Below are 17,983 nucleotides of genomic sequence, written 5' to 3'. Positions count from 1 at the left end.
TTATTTGTTTAAGAACTTTATTTGTATTAAAATTACATAAAATTCAAACATAGGTACAAAATCTCAGGTGTAAAAAAATTGTTATTATATTTTATTTATATTAATATGTAGTAGAGTTACCTCTCTGGAAATTATGTAAAGATTATTTATAATTAATATTATGTTGTTAGATTTACCTTTGATAAGCTAAGCTCTTTGGCCATGCATCTATTTCAGTCAGTAACGGCTACTAAAAAGTTTGTCATTTTTGTTACACGTCTACCGTTTGCTATATTTTTTTGCACTTTGCAAAATGGAAATTTTTGTTTCACACTTTGTATTGTGTGCACAGGGGAAGCTTTTATCAGGGGGTTTTTACCATGCAACAGAAGAAGTACGCAATTGGCCAGTTGCGGAAAAGCACATTGAAAACTGGGTATAACTGGCAGTTCAAATAATTTTATTAAACAACAAATTAAAAGTATAAAATACCACCATCTTGTTTTTTTTTATCAAATTAAAACTCTTTTTCATTTTGATGCTTTTTTAATTATTTTTATCTTGTATAGTTTTAACAATAATATAGGTAGAGATATAAATAAATTCAAATAAAAATATAATCACAATACATTATTTTAGAATTAGAAGATCGAAACTGAGTTGTTGAATAGTCACTTTTTCTTTCCCAGTTGCATCTTCAAGTGTTGAATCTCTTCAAACTGATGGGTCAACTTATCATTTAGATTTCCCAAATGTTCCGTCAGTATGCTAAGTTGTTGTTCGTAGTTCGTGCTCGTTGAATGTAACTCATCTTCCTACAAATACAATTAATATTTATAAATAAATTATGTTACCCACAATCCTTTTCACCACATTATTACTGATGGGTTGAATATATCGATTCAAAGACCCAAATGTGTCTGATTGCAAGTTTAAAAGACATCAACACCAAAATTTATTGTGCGAGATTTTCATTGACATCCTCGGTGTAATCTTACGTGACAGAGTTAATTTAGCCTCTCAGAAGCTGGGTATAATATATACAGGGTGTATCGGCACGTACCCGACAAACTTTAACCTTTTGAACGCGTTAATTTGCTCCGTTTTATCTATACCCGTACGCGGTACATATTTTCAAATACCTATGCATGCAATTAAATGTCAAATTATAGCATTCTGGCATGATTTATTGGACTATATAGACAGAACAGATTATTCTCCACAATATGAAAACAAATCCTCGTGTGTCAACACTCTTAGATGTTTATAAAAACAAAAACATAAAATTTCATACAAAGACGTACCGTATCTTTTGAATGTGGTCCCGCCATTCACTCGGCGTCATAAATAAACCACCCTCGGTGTGTGTGTACTTAGGCCACTGTGTTTATAGACACAAGTGGGACACCATGATCACTTATCATTCTTAGTTGTGAATGACAAACTAGTACTAACGCCATCCGTTGACAAAAATGTAAACTAAAGGACTAAAAGGCGCGAAGAGGCGCACTTGGTTATCGATCTTTTTTTATGAAATACAATTTTATTTTTGAGAAATTGTTGTAGATGTCAGCATCGTGATAGTTCTACAAATGTCCAAGTGAGCAAGAAATACATTTATGACGAAAGAGAGCGGGAATATCGGCCGTCAAAGTTGCCGTATCAACTGTTGATACAGCCGCGTGTGAGTATAGACTTTTTGCCGTAACAACAGTTGATACGGCCGCGTGCAAAGAGTTAACCAGCTATTCCTTAGCGCATTTGGAGTAAAAAATTTTATGGGCACTTTGCTGTCCGGTAACATTTTTTTTTAATAAAAAATTTACTATTCATATTTTCACCACATGTCACCAATGTTTTATCCTTTGTCAAAGTTTAAAAATCCGTCTGGCAATATTTTTTTCGAGTTTCGTTGAATAATGTACGTACGTACCTACATTGGCGCGCTTTTACAATCACAACGAAATGGCATGGCACCATTCGTCTCATTTTTAACTATTATTATTTAGAGTGTACGAAAGAGCGAGGACACTTTTTGACACACTTGCTAATAACAGCTGTTGAACACGAGAAACAATTCCAATATGACAGTGACGGAGTGTGGATTTTTTTTTTTTTTTTAATTGAAAAACAATGTTACCGGACAGCAAAGTGCCCATAACATTTTTTACTCCAAATTTGCTAAGGAATAGCTGATTAAAGTTTGTCAGGTACTTGCCGATACACCCTGTATAGCTTTTAATTAATATAACGTATACATCGACCAACAAAGTCTAGACATGGCATGCGGATGTTAAAAATGACACTGAATCCAAAATTATTAGTTCCTAAAATTGGGTTACGAAAACATTTATAAAAAAGAAAGTGCATTATTTCGCAGTCTAGAGATTGGAAGAAACATTGCATTTTGCCTTTTTTTGTTTCCCAAATTTGTCTCCCAAGATATTATGCCTTCGAAGCTAGGCGACAAAATCAGATGGGGAGTTTGCTCATTAAATTAACCATTAGTGGGCTGAATTATTCAACCAAACTTGTCACGCCATATCTATAGTTGATATATCGATGAAAGTATTGTATACATGCAAGTTTTTTGCAGCAACCGAACTCAAAACAGGTCTGCTAGATTTACTAGAAGTTGTATCTGAATGAATAATTTTTTATTTATTATAATTTTGCACAGAAAAAATATATTACCAGTCTGGAGATGGTTGATTGAGTGCTAAGGAGGGCCTGATCTGAGCTTTCTTTCTCCTTCTGATAGTACTCCATGCGAGAATGCAAAGCATCAGCCTGAAATAAAAATACATCTTTATATCAACTGATGAAAAATTAAAAAAAATGTTAACATTCAAATTTGTGAGACTGGAATTGTCTAATTCCCATCAGATAATCTTAGTAATGCCCAGATGAGACCAACTGAGTCGAAAAGTTTCTTTAACACCTCAGACTAATCTGTTCACATTGTTTCTTCTTTGCTGTCTCATGGTGAGAATATGATCTTAACCTGTCCGGTGGTATGACCGTACAGGTACGGTGAGAAAAAAATTCCTCGTAAGGAGTATGACCGTACCCGTACGGTTGCGCCTAAAATTAATTAATTATTGAATTTCTTCCGGAAAACCGATAGTTACTGCCATCTAGGGACAATTTGTCATAACATGCAAAAGTTTTTAGCGATTTAGGTACATTACCAACGGAGTTATTCACAATTAAAATATTTCGTGACGTCACCGTCTGGTAGTCGGTGGTAAACAATATTTTTATTGCGAGCGACGTCTTTTGTGAAGTGAAATTTGTGGTTTTTGTTTGTTTTTAGACTGAATAACCTAATCATCTTGCATTCAAAATTATCTCACGTGTTTGGATGTGAATATTTATTACATATATTGTACCGACAGTGTTTGTTTTCAGTTTGAATACAGTTTTTGACAGTTTGAACAAAATTCAATAGTGAATCTGAGTGCTGTGAACTATTTGAAATATTATTCGTTATACTGTTATTATCATTGACATTTTATTATTTTAGGTTATTAATAATTTGGACAGTGTTTTACTGTGATTTGACTTTGTGATTCGTATTGATAACTTGTTCAATTTAAATATTTTACTCTTATAAAAAATGGTTAACCCTTTGAATGAACAAGACATTGCTGATATTTTAATCGAAAGTGAAGATGAAGATGTTTAAGAGGATCTTCATGATTTGCCAATACATTTTACAGTGCCCTTGAGGTGTTTTTGCACAAAAACGGCGCTATACAAGTCATCCAAGTATTATTATTATTATTCGGATAGCTCATCCGACGAATCTGATACATCTGATGAGGATGAAACTCTAACCTAGTTGTTCAACATCCAAAAAGACAAAAGTTGATCATCGCAAATGGGATCAGGGTAAGTTTACGCCCATTATTCATGAATTCGATTCAACTAACTGAAATGAAGTCTTTGAATTCGAACAATCTCGTGGCGCTGAAATGGCACGATAAAAGGGATGTACTTATGCTTAGTAACATACATAAAGATGCAATGATTGTTACTGATAAAATTGACTTCCCCACGGGAGAAAATAAAATAAAACCAGAGGTAGTTTTAGATTATACCAAGAATATGGGAGCTGTTGACAAAGTGGACCGCATATTGGGCTTCGCAAGCAGTTCCAGGAATTCTCTAAAATGGTATAAGAAAATTTTCTTCAGATTGATAGACATTGGAACACTTAATGCTTTCTTTTTGCATCGTTTGAAAACGCAAAAGGTTTTATCATTTAACGAATTCCGGGAAAACTTAGTGTCTCAAATGATCGAAAAATATCACACGCCAAGGCCGGCATCACCTGGAGGAAGGAGAGTAGTGGATCAACCAACTCGCCTTTAAGGAAAACATTTTCTCCGTCTTGTACCAGAAACTGCAGCCCAAGGAAAGCGAACTCAATGACAACGCTATGTGTGTAGACATACAGCAGTTCGAGCTCAAAAAAGAAGTGACACGAAATATATGTGCACCGACTGCAATCTTGCATTTTGCGTATATCCATGTTTCGAATACTACCATACGAAAAAGCAGTATTAGTTAGTGAAGACAATATTATTCCTAAGATAGTGTACATAATAATAAGATTAGTGTTTTTGTTATCGTAATTATTGACTGCATATACATTGTGTACCTATGTTGAATTTTTATAATGAAAATACAATAGTGTAAGTGTAAATAATAATACGTATATGTAAGTGTGTGAAAAAAGTTGTAAGTGTGTGAAAAAAGTTTTCCCCCCTTGATCCCCTTGGCATCATTAAAATTATGGTAAGTGAATCTGATTTTTATTAATTAAAAACAAAAATCTGCTCCGATTTCGATGGTTGGCGATTTCTGCAAAATTGTTTTTATTTTTTCCTTCTAAATAGCTTAGTATTTGTTTTTTCGTGCTAGTTTCTAAGGATTTTTTTATTATTTTTTTATACTCTACGAGGTGGCATTTATTTTTTTCTATATTTTGATTGTTGAAAAAACTCCCTCCAGCGGGACCGTTTTCTTTCCAGAAACTCACCACCGGACAGGTTAACAGTGTTAAAAAAAAATGCTTTATATTCAAATCTAGAAGTTAACTACAGAAGAATTAAAATGTACACCTCTATTAAACAAAAGGTTCCAATCGCAATTTGAGAAAAATCTATACAACTTTGTGATTTTTTTATTAATTATTCTCATTTGAAATGACAAAAAAGGGAGCTGGCAATAATGTTTGTGACACATTTGTCTAATATAATGTGTATCGGCTTTTATTTTCTTTCATTATCAGCAATTCTACTTCATTGTTTGTAATACATTTGTCTAATAAAATGTGTATGTGTTTTTATTTTCTTTCTATCAGCAATTTTAGTTCGATATTTAGGCGAAAAAACCTTTCAAAAACAGTTTTAGTTTTCGGATACGTTCAAGAATATTCCATTAATTTGGATTTATTTAAGCAGAAAAATGCACAAATTCTCGACTTTCTGACAGCACCTTTAAGAAATATAATGATCAATGTGCCAGAGGCATGAGGGGTTAAAACTTAAATTTGTGAAACAATTGAGACTGGAATTGTTTCCATCAGATAACATGAGAGATGAAACATTGCTCTGAATGTTATCTACTTATATGAATTATTTTTATGAATTATAAATTTAATGATATTATAATTTTTATAAAACCTAAACATATGGGATAAGCGGTAAAATGTAGGTGGATTCATTGGCTTTAAACAGCAGTAAGCAGTTCGTATGTTAATTAAATCGAATAGCTGAATTGAAAACCGAACACCTGAAAATCTCCGTCGCTTGAGTGAGTGACCAGATCTATATAGTAAGGCAATTCTTTAGCCTCACAACATTCTCCAAACAGAGATGTCTTAGCTCTACTGGCTTGGAGCAGAGAAAATCTTGTGCCTGCGTTAAATAAAACCAATAAACTTACCTCGTCGATGTGGTGTTTAGTCATGCTCTCGTATTTCTGCCTCTCGGCAGCCAGTGCCGTGAGTTTATCCCTGAAATACGTCTTGAGAGTCTCTTCCCGTTGCATGACTTCATTGCTCAATATGAAGGGGCAATTCATCTTCCCCAGGATCTCCGTAATGATCCCGTCTGTTTTTCCAGAGATTGACAATTCACTGTTTGCCAGTTCACCGCCCTTTGTGCTTCCATCACCTGTATTTTTTTTATTCACTACTTGTGTTGCGCTTTGAGCTTCAGTTTTCAATCTTTCGTTTTCCATTTTCATTAGATCAAATTCTATCCTAAGAGTTTGGTTATCCTGAAAACAAAATATTGAATTATTAATAATTCCTAATGCCTGATTAGTTAAAGGTTTTGTAGATAGCTCTTAAAATTATGTATTTTGGTAAAATTTAAACCTGTTCTAGTTTGGCCAGTTGTTGACTATTTTTGTTGAGCTGTTCGTTGAGATGGGATTCTTCAGCTGACAGAGCATCCTCACTGCCCATCTAAAATAATGATAATTATGCAAAGTTATTTAATATGGCAATCAATATTATAATAATAATAAGTTATAAAGCACAGTTTAGTGTCATTTCACTTCAAGTGCGCTTAACTATAACAAACATAAAAACGGTAATTTAGTATTATTGGTCATGTTCTTAAAATTATTCCTACAGTGTGCCTTATCCAATACAGATCGAATATTATAACACTAAATATATTGTTTATTCAAAGTGATGAATATGATGTTTATACAAAACTTAGAATAACAAATAACAGCAGGACAGGACAAAACAAGAATATCAAAACTAAAAACAGGAGGCAGTTTGTGCTCAGAAATGAGAATCTTCTGAGCAGACATTTTAAAAGGTACAATAAGGAGGCAACCGAAACCAAACAATTACCGGAAGTTTTAGAATATGGCTTTTTATAAAATATCGAAAAGAAGTTAAGATTTATGAATGGTAAGATTTTTTTAAATAATTCTGTTTTTAAAGCCCGTTTAAATTCAGCCAAATTCTGGAGATTAGTAAGAGCTGAGGGAAGTCTATTCCGTCATTCCTTGCAATGCTTTGAGGGTCATTAAGCAGATCTTAAACTCTATTCTTTCAGGGCATCGAAGCCAGTGAAGGCGATCCCTTAGAAGTGGGGTTATACGACAATACTTAGATTCACCAACTTAACTTTTTAACTGTTAACCTTTCCCTTACTGTGCTAAAAAAATCCACGCGTTCTGGTGCTGTGTAGTCAATACACATCTCAAAATAAGCGATTTAATATCGGAAAAATATGAATATTCATAGCTAATCGATTATGTTTATTATATTTTATATCAAAAGTGATAATGATTGTAATTCAATTGCTGAAAACATGAAAAAACCATTGGCAGATGCTAAAAAAACGTGCGAGGTCCACATCTAACGACGGTCCGCGACCGATTGGCTGGCGGCTAGCACACACACAGCTATACGGTTGTAGGTTTCGATAGTCTAAATCAAAATACAACAGCGGACGTGTGGATTTCTCATGTTCCCGCATAGCGAGCTAAAGCTGGACATCAATAGCGTGTCATTTCCTCGCACACTCTTCGCGTAGCAGTGTCACACGGTTGATTGTATTGGTGTATTTGTTTCTGATATTTAATTGAATTTGAAAACTATGTAAAATTTTATTTTTTAATTCAGTGCATAAATGTATAACGGAGGAATACCTAAAATCTGAACCCAGAATTTATTATATTTATAGAGTTATTAAAGTTATGAGAAGCAATGTGTAGTAGATACGCACCACAGATAAGGAAAGGTTAAGGCCAACATGAAGACAATACCATACTTGATAAAGTGATATTTTGATTCTTGTATTTATCAAACCCAGTTGAATAATTAATTAATATCCAAAGGCAAAATGAATGTATAAGGGCGACACTGCAATTGCAGTGCTTCGTGACGTGCATGGCCACAATTTTCCAACACTGCAATTGCAGGGCTCCGGCTTCTAAGGTTTAAGCAAAAATGTTAATAATATTGTACTTCAAGAAATATAAACAAAGTAATATATTATATTATACATATAACAAAGCACACGAAACATAATTCAGTCACAGAATATAATACATTCCGAAATACTATGTTGAAAAAAGTCAAGAAAAATGAGTTTATGTAATTAATGCCTTGGAATGACAGGGGTGAAATGCCAAAATACAATAACTTACTCTTGCTGTTTACAAAATAATGTTTTTGTAAATTTTACCGTTTATTTATAAACATATTATCTGAATTAGTTTCTCCAGTATAGCTACTTATATTCAGAGAAATGTAGATTTTCTCTCTAATTTAAAAAGTATAATACATTTTATAATATGTGATGATGTGATTTTTTTTTTTTCTAAATAAACATTCCTGTAAATAAATACAGTATCGTGACTTTTGAATTGAATTGGAATTGAATTTGGAATTCTGACATTTGACTTGGAATGTTAACACAGATAAAATAAACATAATTGCAAGTGACGAAACGACAAGCTAGAATAATATTAAGAAACATCATTTTCTTGCTAAGCGAATAAAATATATTTTAGTATGCTAGGAGCATTTTTTAATATTCAAAATACCATAAAATCAAGGCAAGTGCAGTGAGCTACTAGCAACAGCAAAAATATGTGCTATGTTTACTGTAAAAATCTTTGAATACAGAATTTTATATTTTATACCCGAAAAAGGCAGTAACTTTTAAGATTTCAGACAGGCTATAACTGTTTTTGGCATCAATCGAAAGAAGAAAAATGTATCTACAATAAAAATTTGTTTATGTTGTCTGTTTATTTACCTACAACAAACAATTATCATTATCTTTGTATATTTACATAAAAAATAACGTAATTACGGTAAATTCTTCGTAATGCGTTTACGCGATGTGCGGCATTTATTGCAGTCGAAGAATCATCAAACTTACCAAGCTTCCGCCTTCTGACAAGAAATCCCCATTCAAGCTCGGCAACTGGCTTTGTCTGTAGAGGGCGTTCTGGTTTGTGATGCTGTGCTTGTCTCTGTTGTTGGAAACACTCTCCAGGCTCATCAGCAGCTCTTGGTTCTGACTTCTGAGTTTCAACGTTTCACACTTAAACTTGGTTTCCACTTCGGTTAGAGTTCGCTCGGCGTCTTCAAGCCGTAGATTGAGTTGTGACAGCTCGAATTCCTTGTCTGCCATCTGCAATTAATTAAATATACAATATGTATCAAATAATGCCGTATATTAGACATTAAATCGAAACAACACAAAATGTTTTAAAAACAGAATTATCAAAATATGAAGAAAATGATTATTGCCAAGATTCTGTTAATAATTAAATTGGAAAACTTTATTACACTCCCATAAAAAATAATTGATAAGAATCTCAAAATTTTAATTTGGAAATGTAAAAAAAAATTTGAATAATAATAATATTTGGATGATTTGTATGGCGCCGTTTTTGTACAAAATCACCTCAAGGGCGCTGTACAAATATATAATACATTTCTACAATGATCGATGGATATGTCTTACTTTTTTTATGTGAATAACTCACAAGAATCTCAATTGCTCCTAACGGTCTGCAGCCGGTGAGACTATGGCATCCCCAATTTGGGAATGTTGTGAGGCTAAACCTGGCTATTCAGTCTGGTCACCAAACACGAATAAAGCCATTTCAACCAACGTTTAAATTCTGAATGGTGTTCTTACACTAAGGTGATACTGAGAGTATCTTCCACTCTGTGATATATATATTATTTTAAATAATTAATAAATTTTGAAATAACACAGGTTAATCAAAATTTTGTTCTGAACGCTGGAATTTGAAACAGCGACCTCTGGATTGCTAGTCGAGAGCCTTACCCCCTCGACCACGGATGCTGTTGATATACTTCTTTGATAATATTGAGCCTTTCCCGGCAGAAGATCGTAAGCGATAATTTGATGATTTTGGTTTTTTTTATTGAATCTGCTTAAAACACACATCCTCATGGACTGGCATCATGCCTCATGAAATGCAGCAACCAAAGTCATAATTAATGCATTAACATATGATTTTTTCTTTAATTATTTGGCAAGGAGTCACATAAAAGAGTACATTCTTAAATGTTAAAAATAAATAAAAAATAAAAGCAGTAAGTACGGAAACACCTAGTACAAGCGTTTACACAGTTGAATAATTTATTTTGAGTTGAGGTTTAGTTTTCGAGTAGTTGAAGTTGTAATTTTAAATATTAAATTTTTTTTTTAAATTATATCAGCATTTCAAGGTCAAAACATCAGGCGTATATCGAAAAAAATATTTATTTTTTTTTTAGGTACAAAAATCGTGGAGATATCTGAATCCTATAATTTCTATACCCGCTATATCCGATTTTTTGACAAAATGATCTGAGTATGACATCTTGTTCACATTTTTGCGAGCAACAAGAGGAGCCTAAAATTGAGTTTCAAAACCCTCCTTATCATGACCAAAAACCATGTTAAAACTGCGAGTGAGAAACCAAATCCGCTATATCATACAGAAAGTCACTATCAAAACCCGCTATATCGGATTCAACGAATCACAAGCAGTTATTTTGCCAAAATACAATATGGCCGCCGCTCTGACGCCACGTTCGTGTGTCAAAATGATCTACGCGTGAGTTTCTAAACCCGCCATGTCGCCTCAGTTGACTTTCAAAATCACGAAGTGAGTATCAAAATCCGCTATATCCATTTTATTTATCGAAATTACTTAATTATTGCTAGACATATATAGAAAAATAAATGCTTTTCGAAATTTTATTACTCCAATTCATTATATAAAAAATTTTAATGCATTTACTTATGTACGCTAGAGATGTGACAGTTATTTGCGGTTTTCTCCAAATCAATGAAAGTTGATATAGCGGGTATAGAAATTACACGACTCATCTCTTGAAACACATGTTGAAACAAATGAAACGTGGAGATATCACTTGAAACAAATGTTGTCGGTGGACTCTGGTATTTTATTAGACAAGGATAATTCGGGCCCTATTTGAGTGACCTGTCATAATATCAAATGACGGAACCGACTCCAAGAAATTACGATGCATCAAGATTTGAAATAATTTTCATTGGCTTACCTATCAGCAAAATTGAAACGATCAAAGAATCCTCAAAAATCATAATCAAGTATGGATTCTTTACCGATAGAAGGTGCAATGTAAACATTGTTGATCTTTTGAAATCATCACATGGTGTAACTCTAAGGACGGGTTAGTTCGGAGAATTTGAACAATCATATTTCAACCTTCATTTTCGGGTTCTGTTAAAGTCCTATTCAGGTTCTGTTATTATATCATTATAGACTAGTTGCTTGACAGAACTGAAATAATAACAAAACTTGATCTTTCACAGAACTTGAAAATTAACTTTTAAATTTGAAGAATTGTTCAAATTCTCCAAAACAACCCGTCCTAAGGGACCAGCTCAGGCACGGAGATTCCATCGAAGCCAGAGTCAAGTTAGCCTCATAGCAGCTGGATGTACTGTACAGGGCCCGCAGATACTTTAATAGTGACCCTGTACAAATCGCAAGTGCGCCCTACTGCTAAATTTAGCAGCCGCATCTGGTACTGCTCGTAACGGGTGGTCTGTTAGATAGATTCCCCTATCGTAACAGGCGAATTGCAATCTTTAGAGCACAGGCGTCAGGTAAGTATTCTGTCCTTGTTCTACTGGTATTACAATGGAAGATGCTCCGAAGAACTAGCGTTATTTATCGGGAATCGGGAAACACGCTTCAGTACACGGTTGACATTTATCACATGACAACGGGTTGCTTCTACGACTCGTTCTTGAGTTCAACAGCTGTAGAATGATTTGCCAGCCTCTGTGTTTGCTCCCTCCTACAACATGGGTCTCTTTAAGACACCTTTCTCTCCTTAAAAAGACCTAAGGGAAATTATTTTCCTCAAAGCCTACTGTGTGGAGTTAATATAATTTTTTTTAAAAAAACAGGTAGGTATTTTAACAATGCAAAAAAGACACTTTAATTTTTTTCTACCTATTTATACATGTTTGGAGTGAACATTTTCCACAAAACCGCGCCTAAATAAGAATATTATTATTTTTACTTATTTTATTTTATTTAAGCAATTACTGAATTGTAAATTAAAATGAATAAATATAATGAAGGACTGATACTTTTTTATCACCATTAAAAACGAATAAAATAAATCTCTTAATTGTTACTCAGTTTCCTTCGAAAAGTACAAAAAGCAAAACCAAAACATCGAAAATGATATCGAAAGCGTTACGACGTATTGACGTGGAACTCTAGAAGGGGCACGACACTACATCGTAAAAGCCAAAACTACTTGAATTTGAAACAATTATCGTATTTTCATCAAATCATATTTAACATTACTAAATAATATACATACGTTTTTAATTTTAAATTAATTTACTAAACACAACCTTAGATATTTAGAAAAACCTCGACCTGTAAAATGCAATTTTTACGCTAACGAACTTATGCCGGGAAAGTAAAGTATGTCAAAGTGATTGATATTTTGTCTATGTTTATAAGAAAAGCAGGGAGAAAAATAACAAAAGGACAGTGGCCGAGTGGACATCGCGTTTGGGTCCCATCCAGGCGTAGTGTGTTCAATTCCTCAGCTGGCTAAGTCCTCCATCACAACACAAGCAACATTTTCAGCTTACTGTGGTGGTAGTAGGAGTCAAATAGTTTGCCAACTGCCACACGCAACGGTTGTGTCCACCGCGCTGTTCGCGATGCCAGCGGCACATTATTATTACCGCGCATGTAGGTAGTGCAGTGAGTGAAGCGGATACCAAATTAAGTGGGCCTCCAAACTACAAACTATGCCGCTATTTAAGGGGCCGAAGACCGATAGGTCTCCCAGCCAAGGGGAATCGATAAATATCGGGGAACAATTAAGGCCATCTCATACAGGACCCCACCGAGAGACAGCCTGGGTTAAAGTGCTCCCATAGCCACTGTGCCCACATGATGCACAGATGGGGCCTTAAAGAGTCGGCGATGTGTGAATGTGGTGCGGTGCAGACCACCGAACATGTGGTCAACGGATGCCCGCTCCATTCATTCCCCGGCGGGATTGTTGAGGTCCACATGGCGACGCCTGAGGCCCTAGACTGGCTCACCTAGATGACCCCTCTGGCCCCCCACCATACGAAAGAAAAAGAAGTAGGAGATTTTCAAATATTGTCAGGTTATTCGTAACCCGGGAATGTTTGTCTTTCTTTAACCTCTCAGATATAGAATTTCATTTATTTATTTATTATTGGATAATTTGTATAGCGCCGCTTTTGTGAGATATCACCTCAGGGGCGCTTTACAGTTGATACAGTATTACAGAAAATATAAATATTACAAAAATAGAGTGAAGTTAAGTTAAGTAAAATGAAGTAAAGGAACAGGTGACACGAAGATAGAAGATGGAGACTCTGCAGCAAGAATCCCAGGTGGTGAAGAAACTGGTCCAGCTGCTGCAGCGAAAGAGTCCACCGCGTCCACCAACAGTGCCAGCACGAGGTTCGTCATCCGTCCAGGTATGTGTCTGCTGCTAATAAAGCGCTGACACACTATCCTCTCACAGATACCAGACCTTGGCAGCACCGCTGTGACGTTCTGCGAAGATAGAAGATGGAGACTCTGCAGCAAGAATCCTAAGTGGTGAAGGAACTGGACCAGCTGCTGCAGTAAGAGAGTCCACCGCGTCCAGCAACAGCGTCCAGGTATGTATCTGCTGCTAATAAAGCGCTGACACCTCACATAGATAAGAGACCCTGGCAGCACCGCTGTGACGTTTGGCAAGTCCATCATTTATCTCCATGTAATCATGTTCCTGGTAATTGTTGAAGACCCTTTTGTTGTGTCCCTTTGAGAACTTGATAATTTTTGTGTTTTACTAAAATCTTCATAACTCACGTTTTGGGAAACGTAGCCTCATTCTAAAAAATGTTTTGGAAAGATTATGAAATCCACTATCGCATTGTGTTGTTATACGTAAATATTTGCGTTTCTAAATATACATTTTATGAAAACGTCAAAAATATGTAAAAATCACTTACCATTATTTCAAAGCCTTGAAAAATGTACTTTTTTCTGAGTAGCGTAAAGGAATAACACTTTATATATTGAAGAAACATATTTAAAAACTATTAGTCAGCTCAAAATATTAACCGTCCAAACTAAAATATTTTTAATAAATTATTTAGAAACGCAATAAATTATTAACGAACATCTTGACAATTTCAATCGGCTTAGATAATGCACCTCTACATTCCATAGATATTCTTGAATACAGACGCATAGCGTTATTCATTATCGATACTCTGTTTTTTAAATCATGGCAATCCGTATACTAGTGATGGAAATAAATCAATTTTTGTAAAATCTCGCGCGTTTACATGAAAAGACGTTCTAATGTCTTGACCGCTATTATCATATTTACGTCTTTTGACGTTCTAATGTTCTGAGTGGTTAAAGAAATTTAAAAAAAAAAAGAATTTCATCAAGTGTCCACACGAGTACAAATATTGGATCTTACCAGCGAAACAATTTGTGCATTCTCAATTATCTTCTTTTGTAATTCATCCTGAAGCAGCAAATTGTTGGCCACCTCCCCCTGGTGGTTGGCACTTCGCTCCTCAGGTTTGTGTTTGCCTTTCTTTGTATTCTTTTGTGACTGAAACAGAGGTGATAACAGCTTTATTAGTGTTCAGTACTAGCTTCATTCAACAGGTGCTGAAATCAACGCAGAAGAACATAGTGTCACAGAATGGTCAAAATAGGAACGACCATTATTTGTTCCATTTGACTTTTGGACAAAAAGCTTCTTATACTGTAGTATATACTAAAATCTATAACAAAATCTGACTCTCATTCACAATAACATTATAACCAGAGATGTGCAAAATGGGTACCCAAAACCATTTGAAATGCAAAATGGAAATGGGTCAAAACTTTTTCATTTGAAAATGCAAAATGCAAAATGGTTTTTAGAAAAGCATTTCAAATGCAAAATGCAAAATACCTATTTTCAAAATGCATTGAAAATGCAAAATGGTTTCTCAGGTCAAACAATTAAAATAATTATAGAATTTTTAAACAATTTTGTCATTTAATTATGGACATCGATGTAGAACAAATATATTACATGATGGTAAATCCAAAAACACCAAGAACTACAGATTATGAAACCACAAAAAATTTGCGCGGGACTAATGTTGCCAATGTAAAAACATAGAAACTGCTATCTAACATTTAATATTACAGCGTCATGGCTCCATGTTCAGTATTTGAATCAGTATTTTTTGTAATGGTATCACTCAATTGCCAGGGCTCCTACCAGGGAGCAACTTGACAAATGTAAATTATCTCTCATAGCGAGGTTGAGGACCGACTGATATTTGGGGCTTATGAAAAAAAGATGAGTGGAGATAGTAGGAAGAATGTTGCAAAAAAGCATTTAAAAAGGAAAATGCATTGAGAAAAGCATTTAAAATGCAAAATGGAAAATACCCATTTTGCATTTTGCATTTCCATTTCAAATGGATTTATTTGAAATAAAGCACATCTCTGATTATAACATAAACTCAAATAAAAAGCTGGATACAAAACATAGAGAACAGATATAGAATGGCCGAGTCGAAAACTGAAAACCCCTTACTTGAGTGGTTATTATTATTTAAAAATATATGAACCTGCATGCAATCGAGCTCATCTTGCAGGACAGAGATCCTCTTGGTTAGCTGCTGGTTCCTAAAGTTCAGGGAATCTATTTCCAGTTCTCCCTTCCGTAAGTTCTTCTCCCGCTCTTTCAGCAGCTCCTTCAGCTCCGACCCTTTGGCCTGTTCATCAAAGATGCCTTTCTTCAACACTTGGACGTGGGACCTTATCTGTTAATAATGTAAACAATTATCCAATTTATTATTAATTATTTCATATTATCTCCGCCACACGTTGCTGTGGCTTAGTGTGTCTGTGCAGATAGAGAAACAACAGCGGGTGTTGATTTTACATCCAACAGATGGCGCTGTTTTTAAAAAAAGCATGTTTGTCCAATAAACTAAATAGCACTTGGTTTCAACTTAATTACTACAAGAAAAAAACTATTTATGTCGGGGGATATGGTAAAAGATGCATAAATGGTTCCATTTTTTTCTCAACGTTAAGTTTGAAGGTTATAAAATATGCATAAATTATAAAAATAACCCAAACTAACAACCTAAAAACCTATTTTGTACACCTTTACTTAAACACCCGACTTAAATAGTTGTCTCCATTACATAAAATCAATTGTTGTCTTTTTAAAAAGAGCCTTTGCATTAAGTGGAATTGGACAACTTTACCGATTTGTCTAAAACAAACTGAATACTTTTGTTTTTTGTGAAATCACAAAACTCACTACTGGTCGAATCCCTAAAAACATGCAGTCATGTTTTAACAATTGTTAAAATATTTGAGAGCGAAGTGCACAAATACCCATATAAATATATATATTAATTTACAGTACAATCATAATATTGTTAAGTTTAGAAAGTGCAAAGCGGTTCTGACTTACATATTTCAAAATGCCCCTTTACTTATAATGAAACAGATTGGTAAAACCGTTGGTAAAATGCCTTGGATGAGAATAAATGATAATTGCAACAGATCCATTAGGTAATAAAGTTTGAAAAAACGGATGGAACCAATCTACAAAGGACCGAGAAGATTTATAATAAACTGGAGAGGCATTCATGCAAGCAGATAACACCGGCTGTTTATTATAATGAAGATGTTTATGAATTTAAATGTTTGTATTGATCAATAGTTCATATTATCAAATCAAAATACGAAACTGTTGAAAATAAATAAACAATAAAAGACAAGATAAAACAGCCACACTTGTAATAGGCACAGAATATGGATATTACACTTGGTTTCAACTTAATTACTACAAGAAACAATGATTTACGTCAGAATCTTTTGTCGATCTATCGTCGGGATGGATTTACGATCTAAACAATATTTAGATGGTAAAAGATGAATTATAATTGCATTTTTATTCAGAGTTAAAAATTTACCTTATAAAACCATCACTTTGCCGCCATGTTGGACTTTTTTTGTATAGAGTGACACTTGATAAAGTTTCGTTTCAATAGTTGTTTCTCGTAATAATTGTTGAAACAAAGTGTAATTTCCATCATCTGTGCCTAAAAGTGCGGCGGTTTGGGAAATAATTACAGAAGAGACAATAGCATTATTGGTTTGAAATAGTGCAGAACAAGAGAAACTCTGCAAAGAGAAATTTGCATTCCTCTCATTGAGAAAATACCTAGTGTCATTTATGTATGAAAGTCAAATTGTGTTTGATAACGCAGTATTATCGATTGGCGGGTAGAAACTAAACGTATGGGAGGATATAGATTAATTGGAACATCGTTTGAAGACAGTCCGATAATGATGCACTACGCCCACCAGTATAAAGTAATCCCTATAAACACACGAATACGCACCACTACAAAGAGAAAGGCCTCCCGAAAATAAAAATTCGAACTCGCTTACTTTAGAATATTCAGAGGCCAACTTTTGGTATTTGGTTTGCAGGTCACCGGACGGAATGCCTTCCATATTTTGCACAAAACATATAAATTAGTATTTACTGAGAAGACATCTGTCAAACAAACATTGACATTTTTGACATCCGGCGAAGGAAAATTTCACGTCTATTGACAATTTGGTTTTGTCTATGGAGTTTATTTTTAAATATTTTTTAGCAAATAAATACCATCGTAGTACTCAAATATCCAAATAATTAAGAATCAAGAGTTATTTCATTTTAAAAAGGTAAAAATAAAATATGGTTATATCAGTATCCAAAATTTCCGTCCGTTTGGCACCACAGAGTTTGATAAAACGGGTTTCAAAGTAAAAAGGTGTATTAGGCCACGGTAAGGCCTCATCACCCTGAGAAAAAGGCATTCAAAGTTCGAACTTCACTTCAGACTTGCATTAATGT

The 17,983-nt window shown here is 34.4% G+C and overlaps 1 protein-coding gene across 1 annotated transcript; it reads right to left on the bottom strand.

Annotated features, from left to right (window-relative positions):
* Positions 1-510: 510 nt before the first annotated feature.
* Positions 511-17,679, bottom strand: LOC149416604 (uncharacterized). Its single transcript, XM_089641421.1, has 8 exons — positions 17,530-17,679; positions 15,684-15,878; positions 14,528-14,665; positions 8,907-9,161; positions 6,371-6,460; positions 5,935-6,270; positions 2,674-2,769; positions 511-794 (listed from the first exon to the last, which is right to left on the bottom strand). Exons 1-8 carry the CDS (start codon positions 17,593-17,595, stop codon positions 651-653), a joined length of 1,320 nt encoding a protein of 439 aa, XP_089497547.1. The 5' UTR covers positions 17,596-17,679; the 3' UTR covers positions 511-650.
* Positions 17,680-17,983: the final 304 nt, after the last annotated feature.

Source organism: Hesperophylax consimilis, chromosome 16, assembly GCF_061612785.1.
Source record: "Hesperophylax consimilis isolate HC1 chromosome 16, BYU_Hcon_1.0, whole genome shotgun sequence".
Lineage (NCBI taxonomy): Eukaryota > Metazoa > Arthropoda > Insecta > Trichoptera > Limnephilidae > Hesperophylax > Hesperophylax consimilis.
The sequence above is the reverse complement of the archived record's forward strand: the minus strand, read 5'-3'. Positions and strand labels throughout refer to the sequence as shown.

What these genes read in the sequence shown, in the direction of transcription:
- LOC149416604 (XM_089641421.1), bottom strand. Translation starts at nt 17,595, where the DNA reads ATGGAAGGCATTCCGTCCGGTGACCTGCAAACCAAATACCAAAAGTTG. An exon ending in ATGAGCTCGATTGCATGCAG is followed by an intron (nt 14,666 to 15,683) that starts GTTCATATATTT and finishes CCTCTGTTTCAG; the next exon opens with TCACAAAAGAATACAAAGAA. An exon ending in TGTCAGAAGGCGGAAGCTTG is followed by an intron (nt 6,461 to 8,906) that starts GTAAGTTTGATG and finishes TCATTATTTTAG; the next exon opens with ATGGGCAGTGAGGATGCTCT.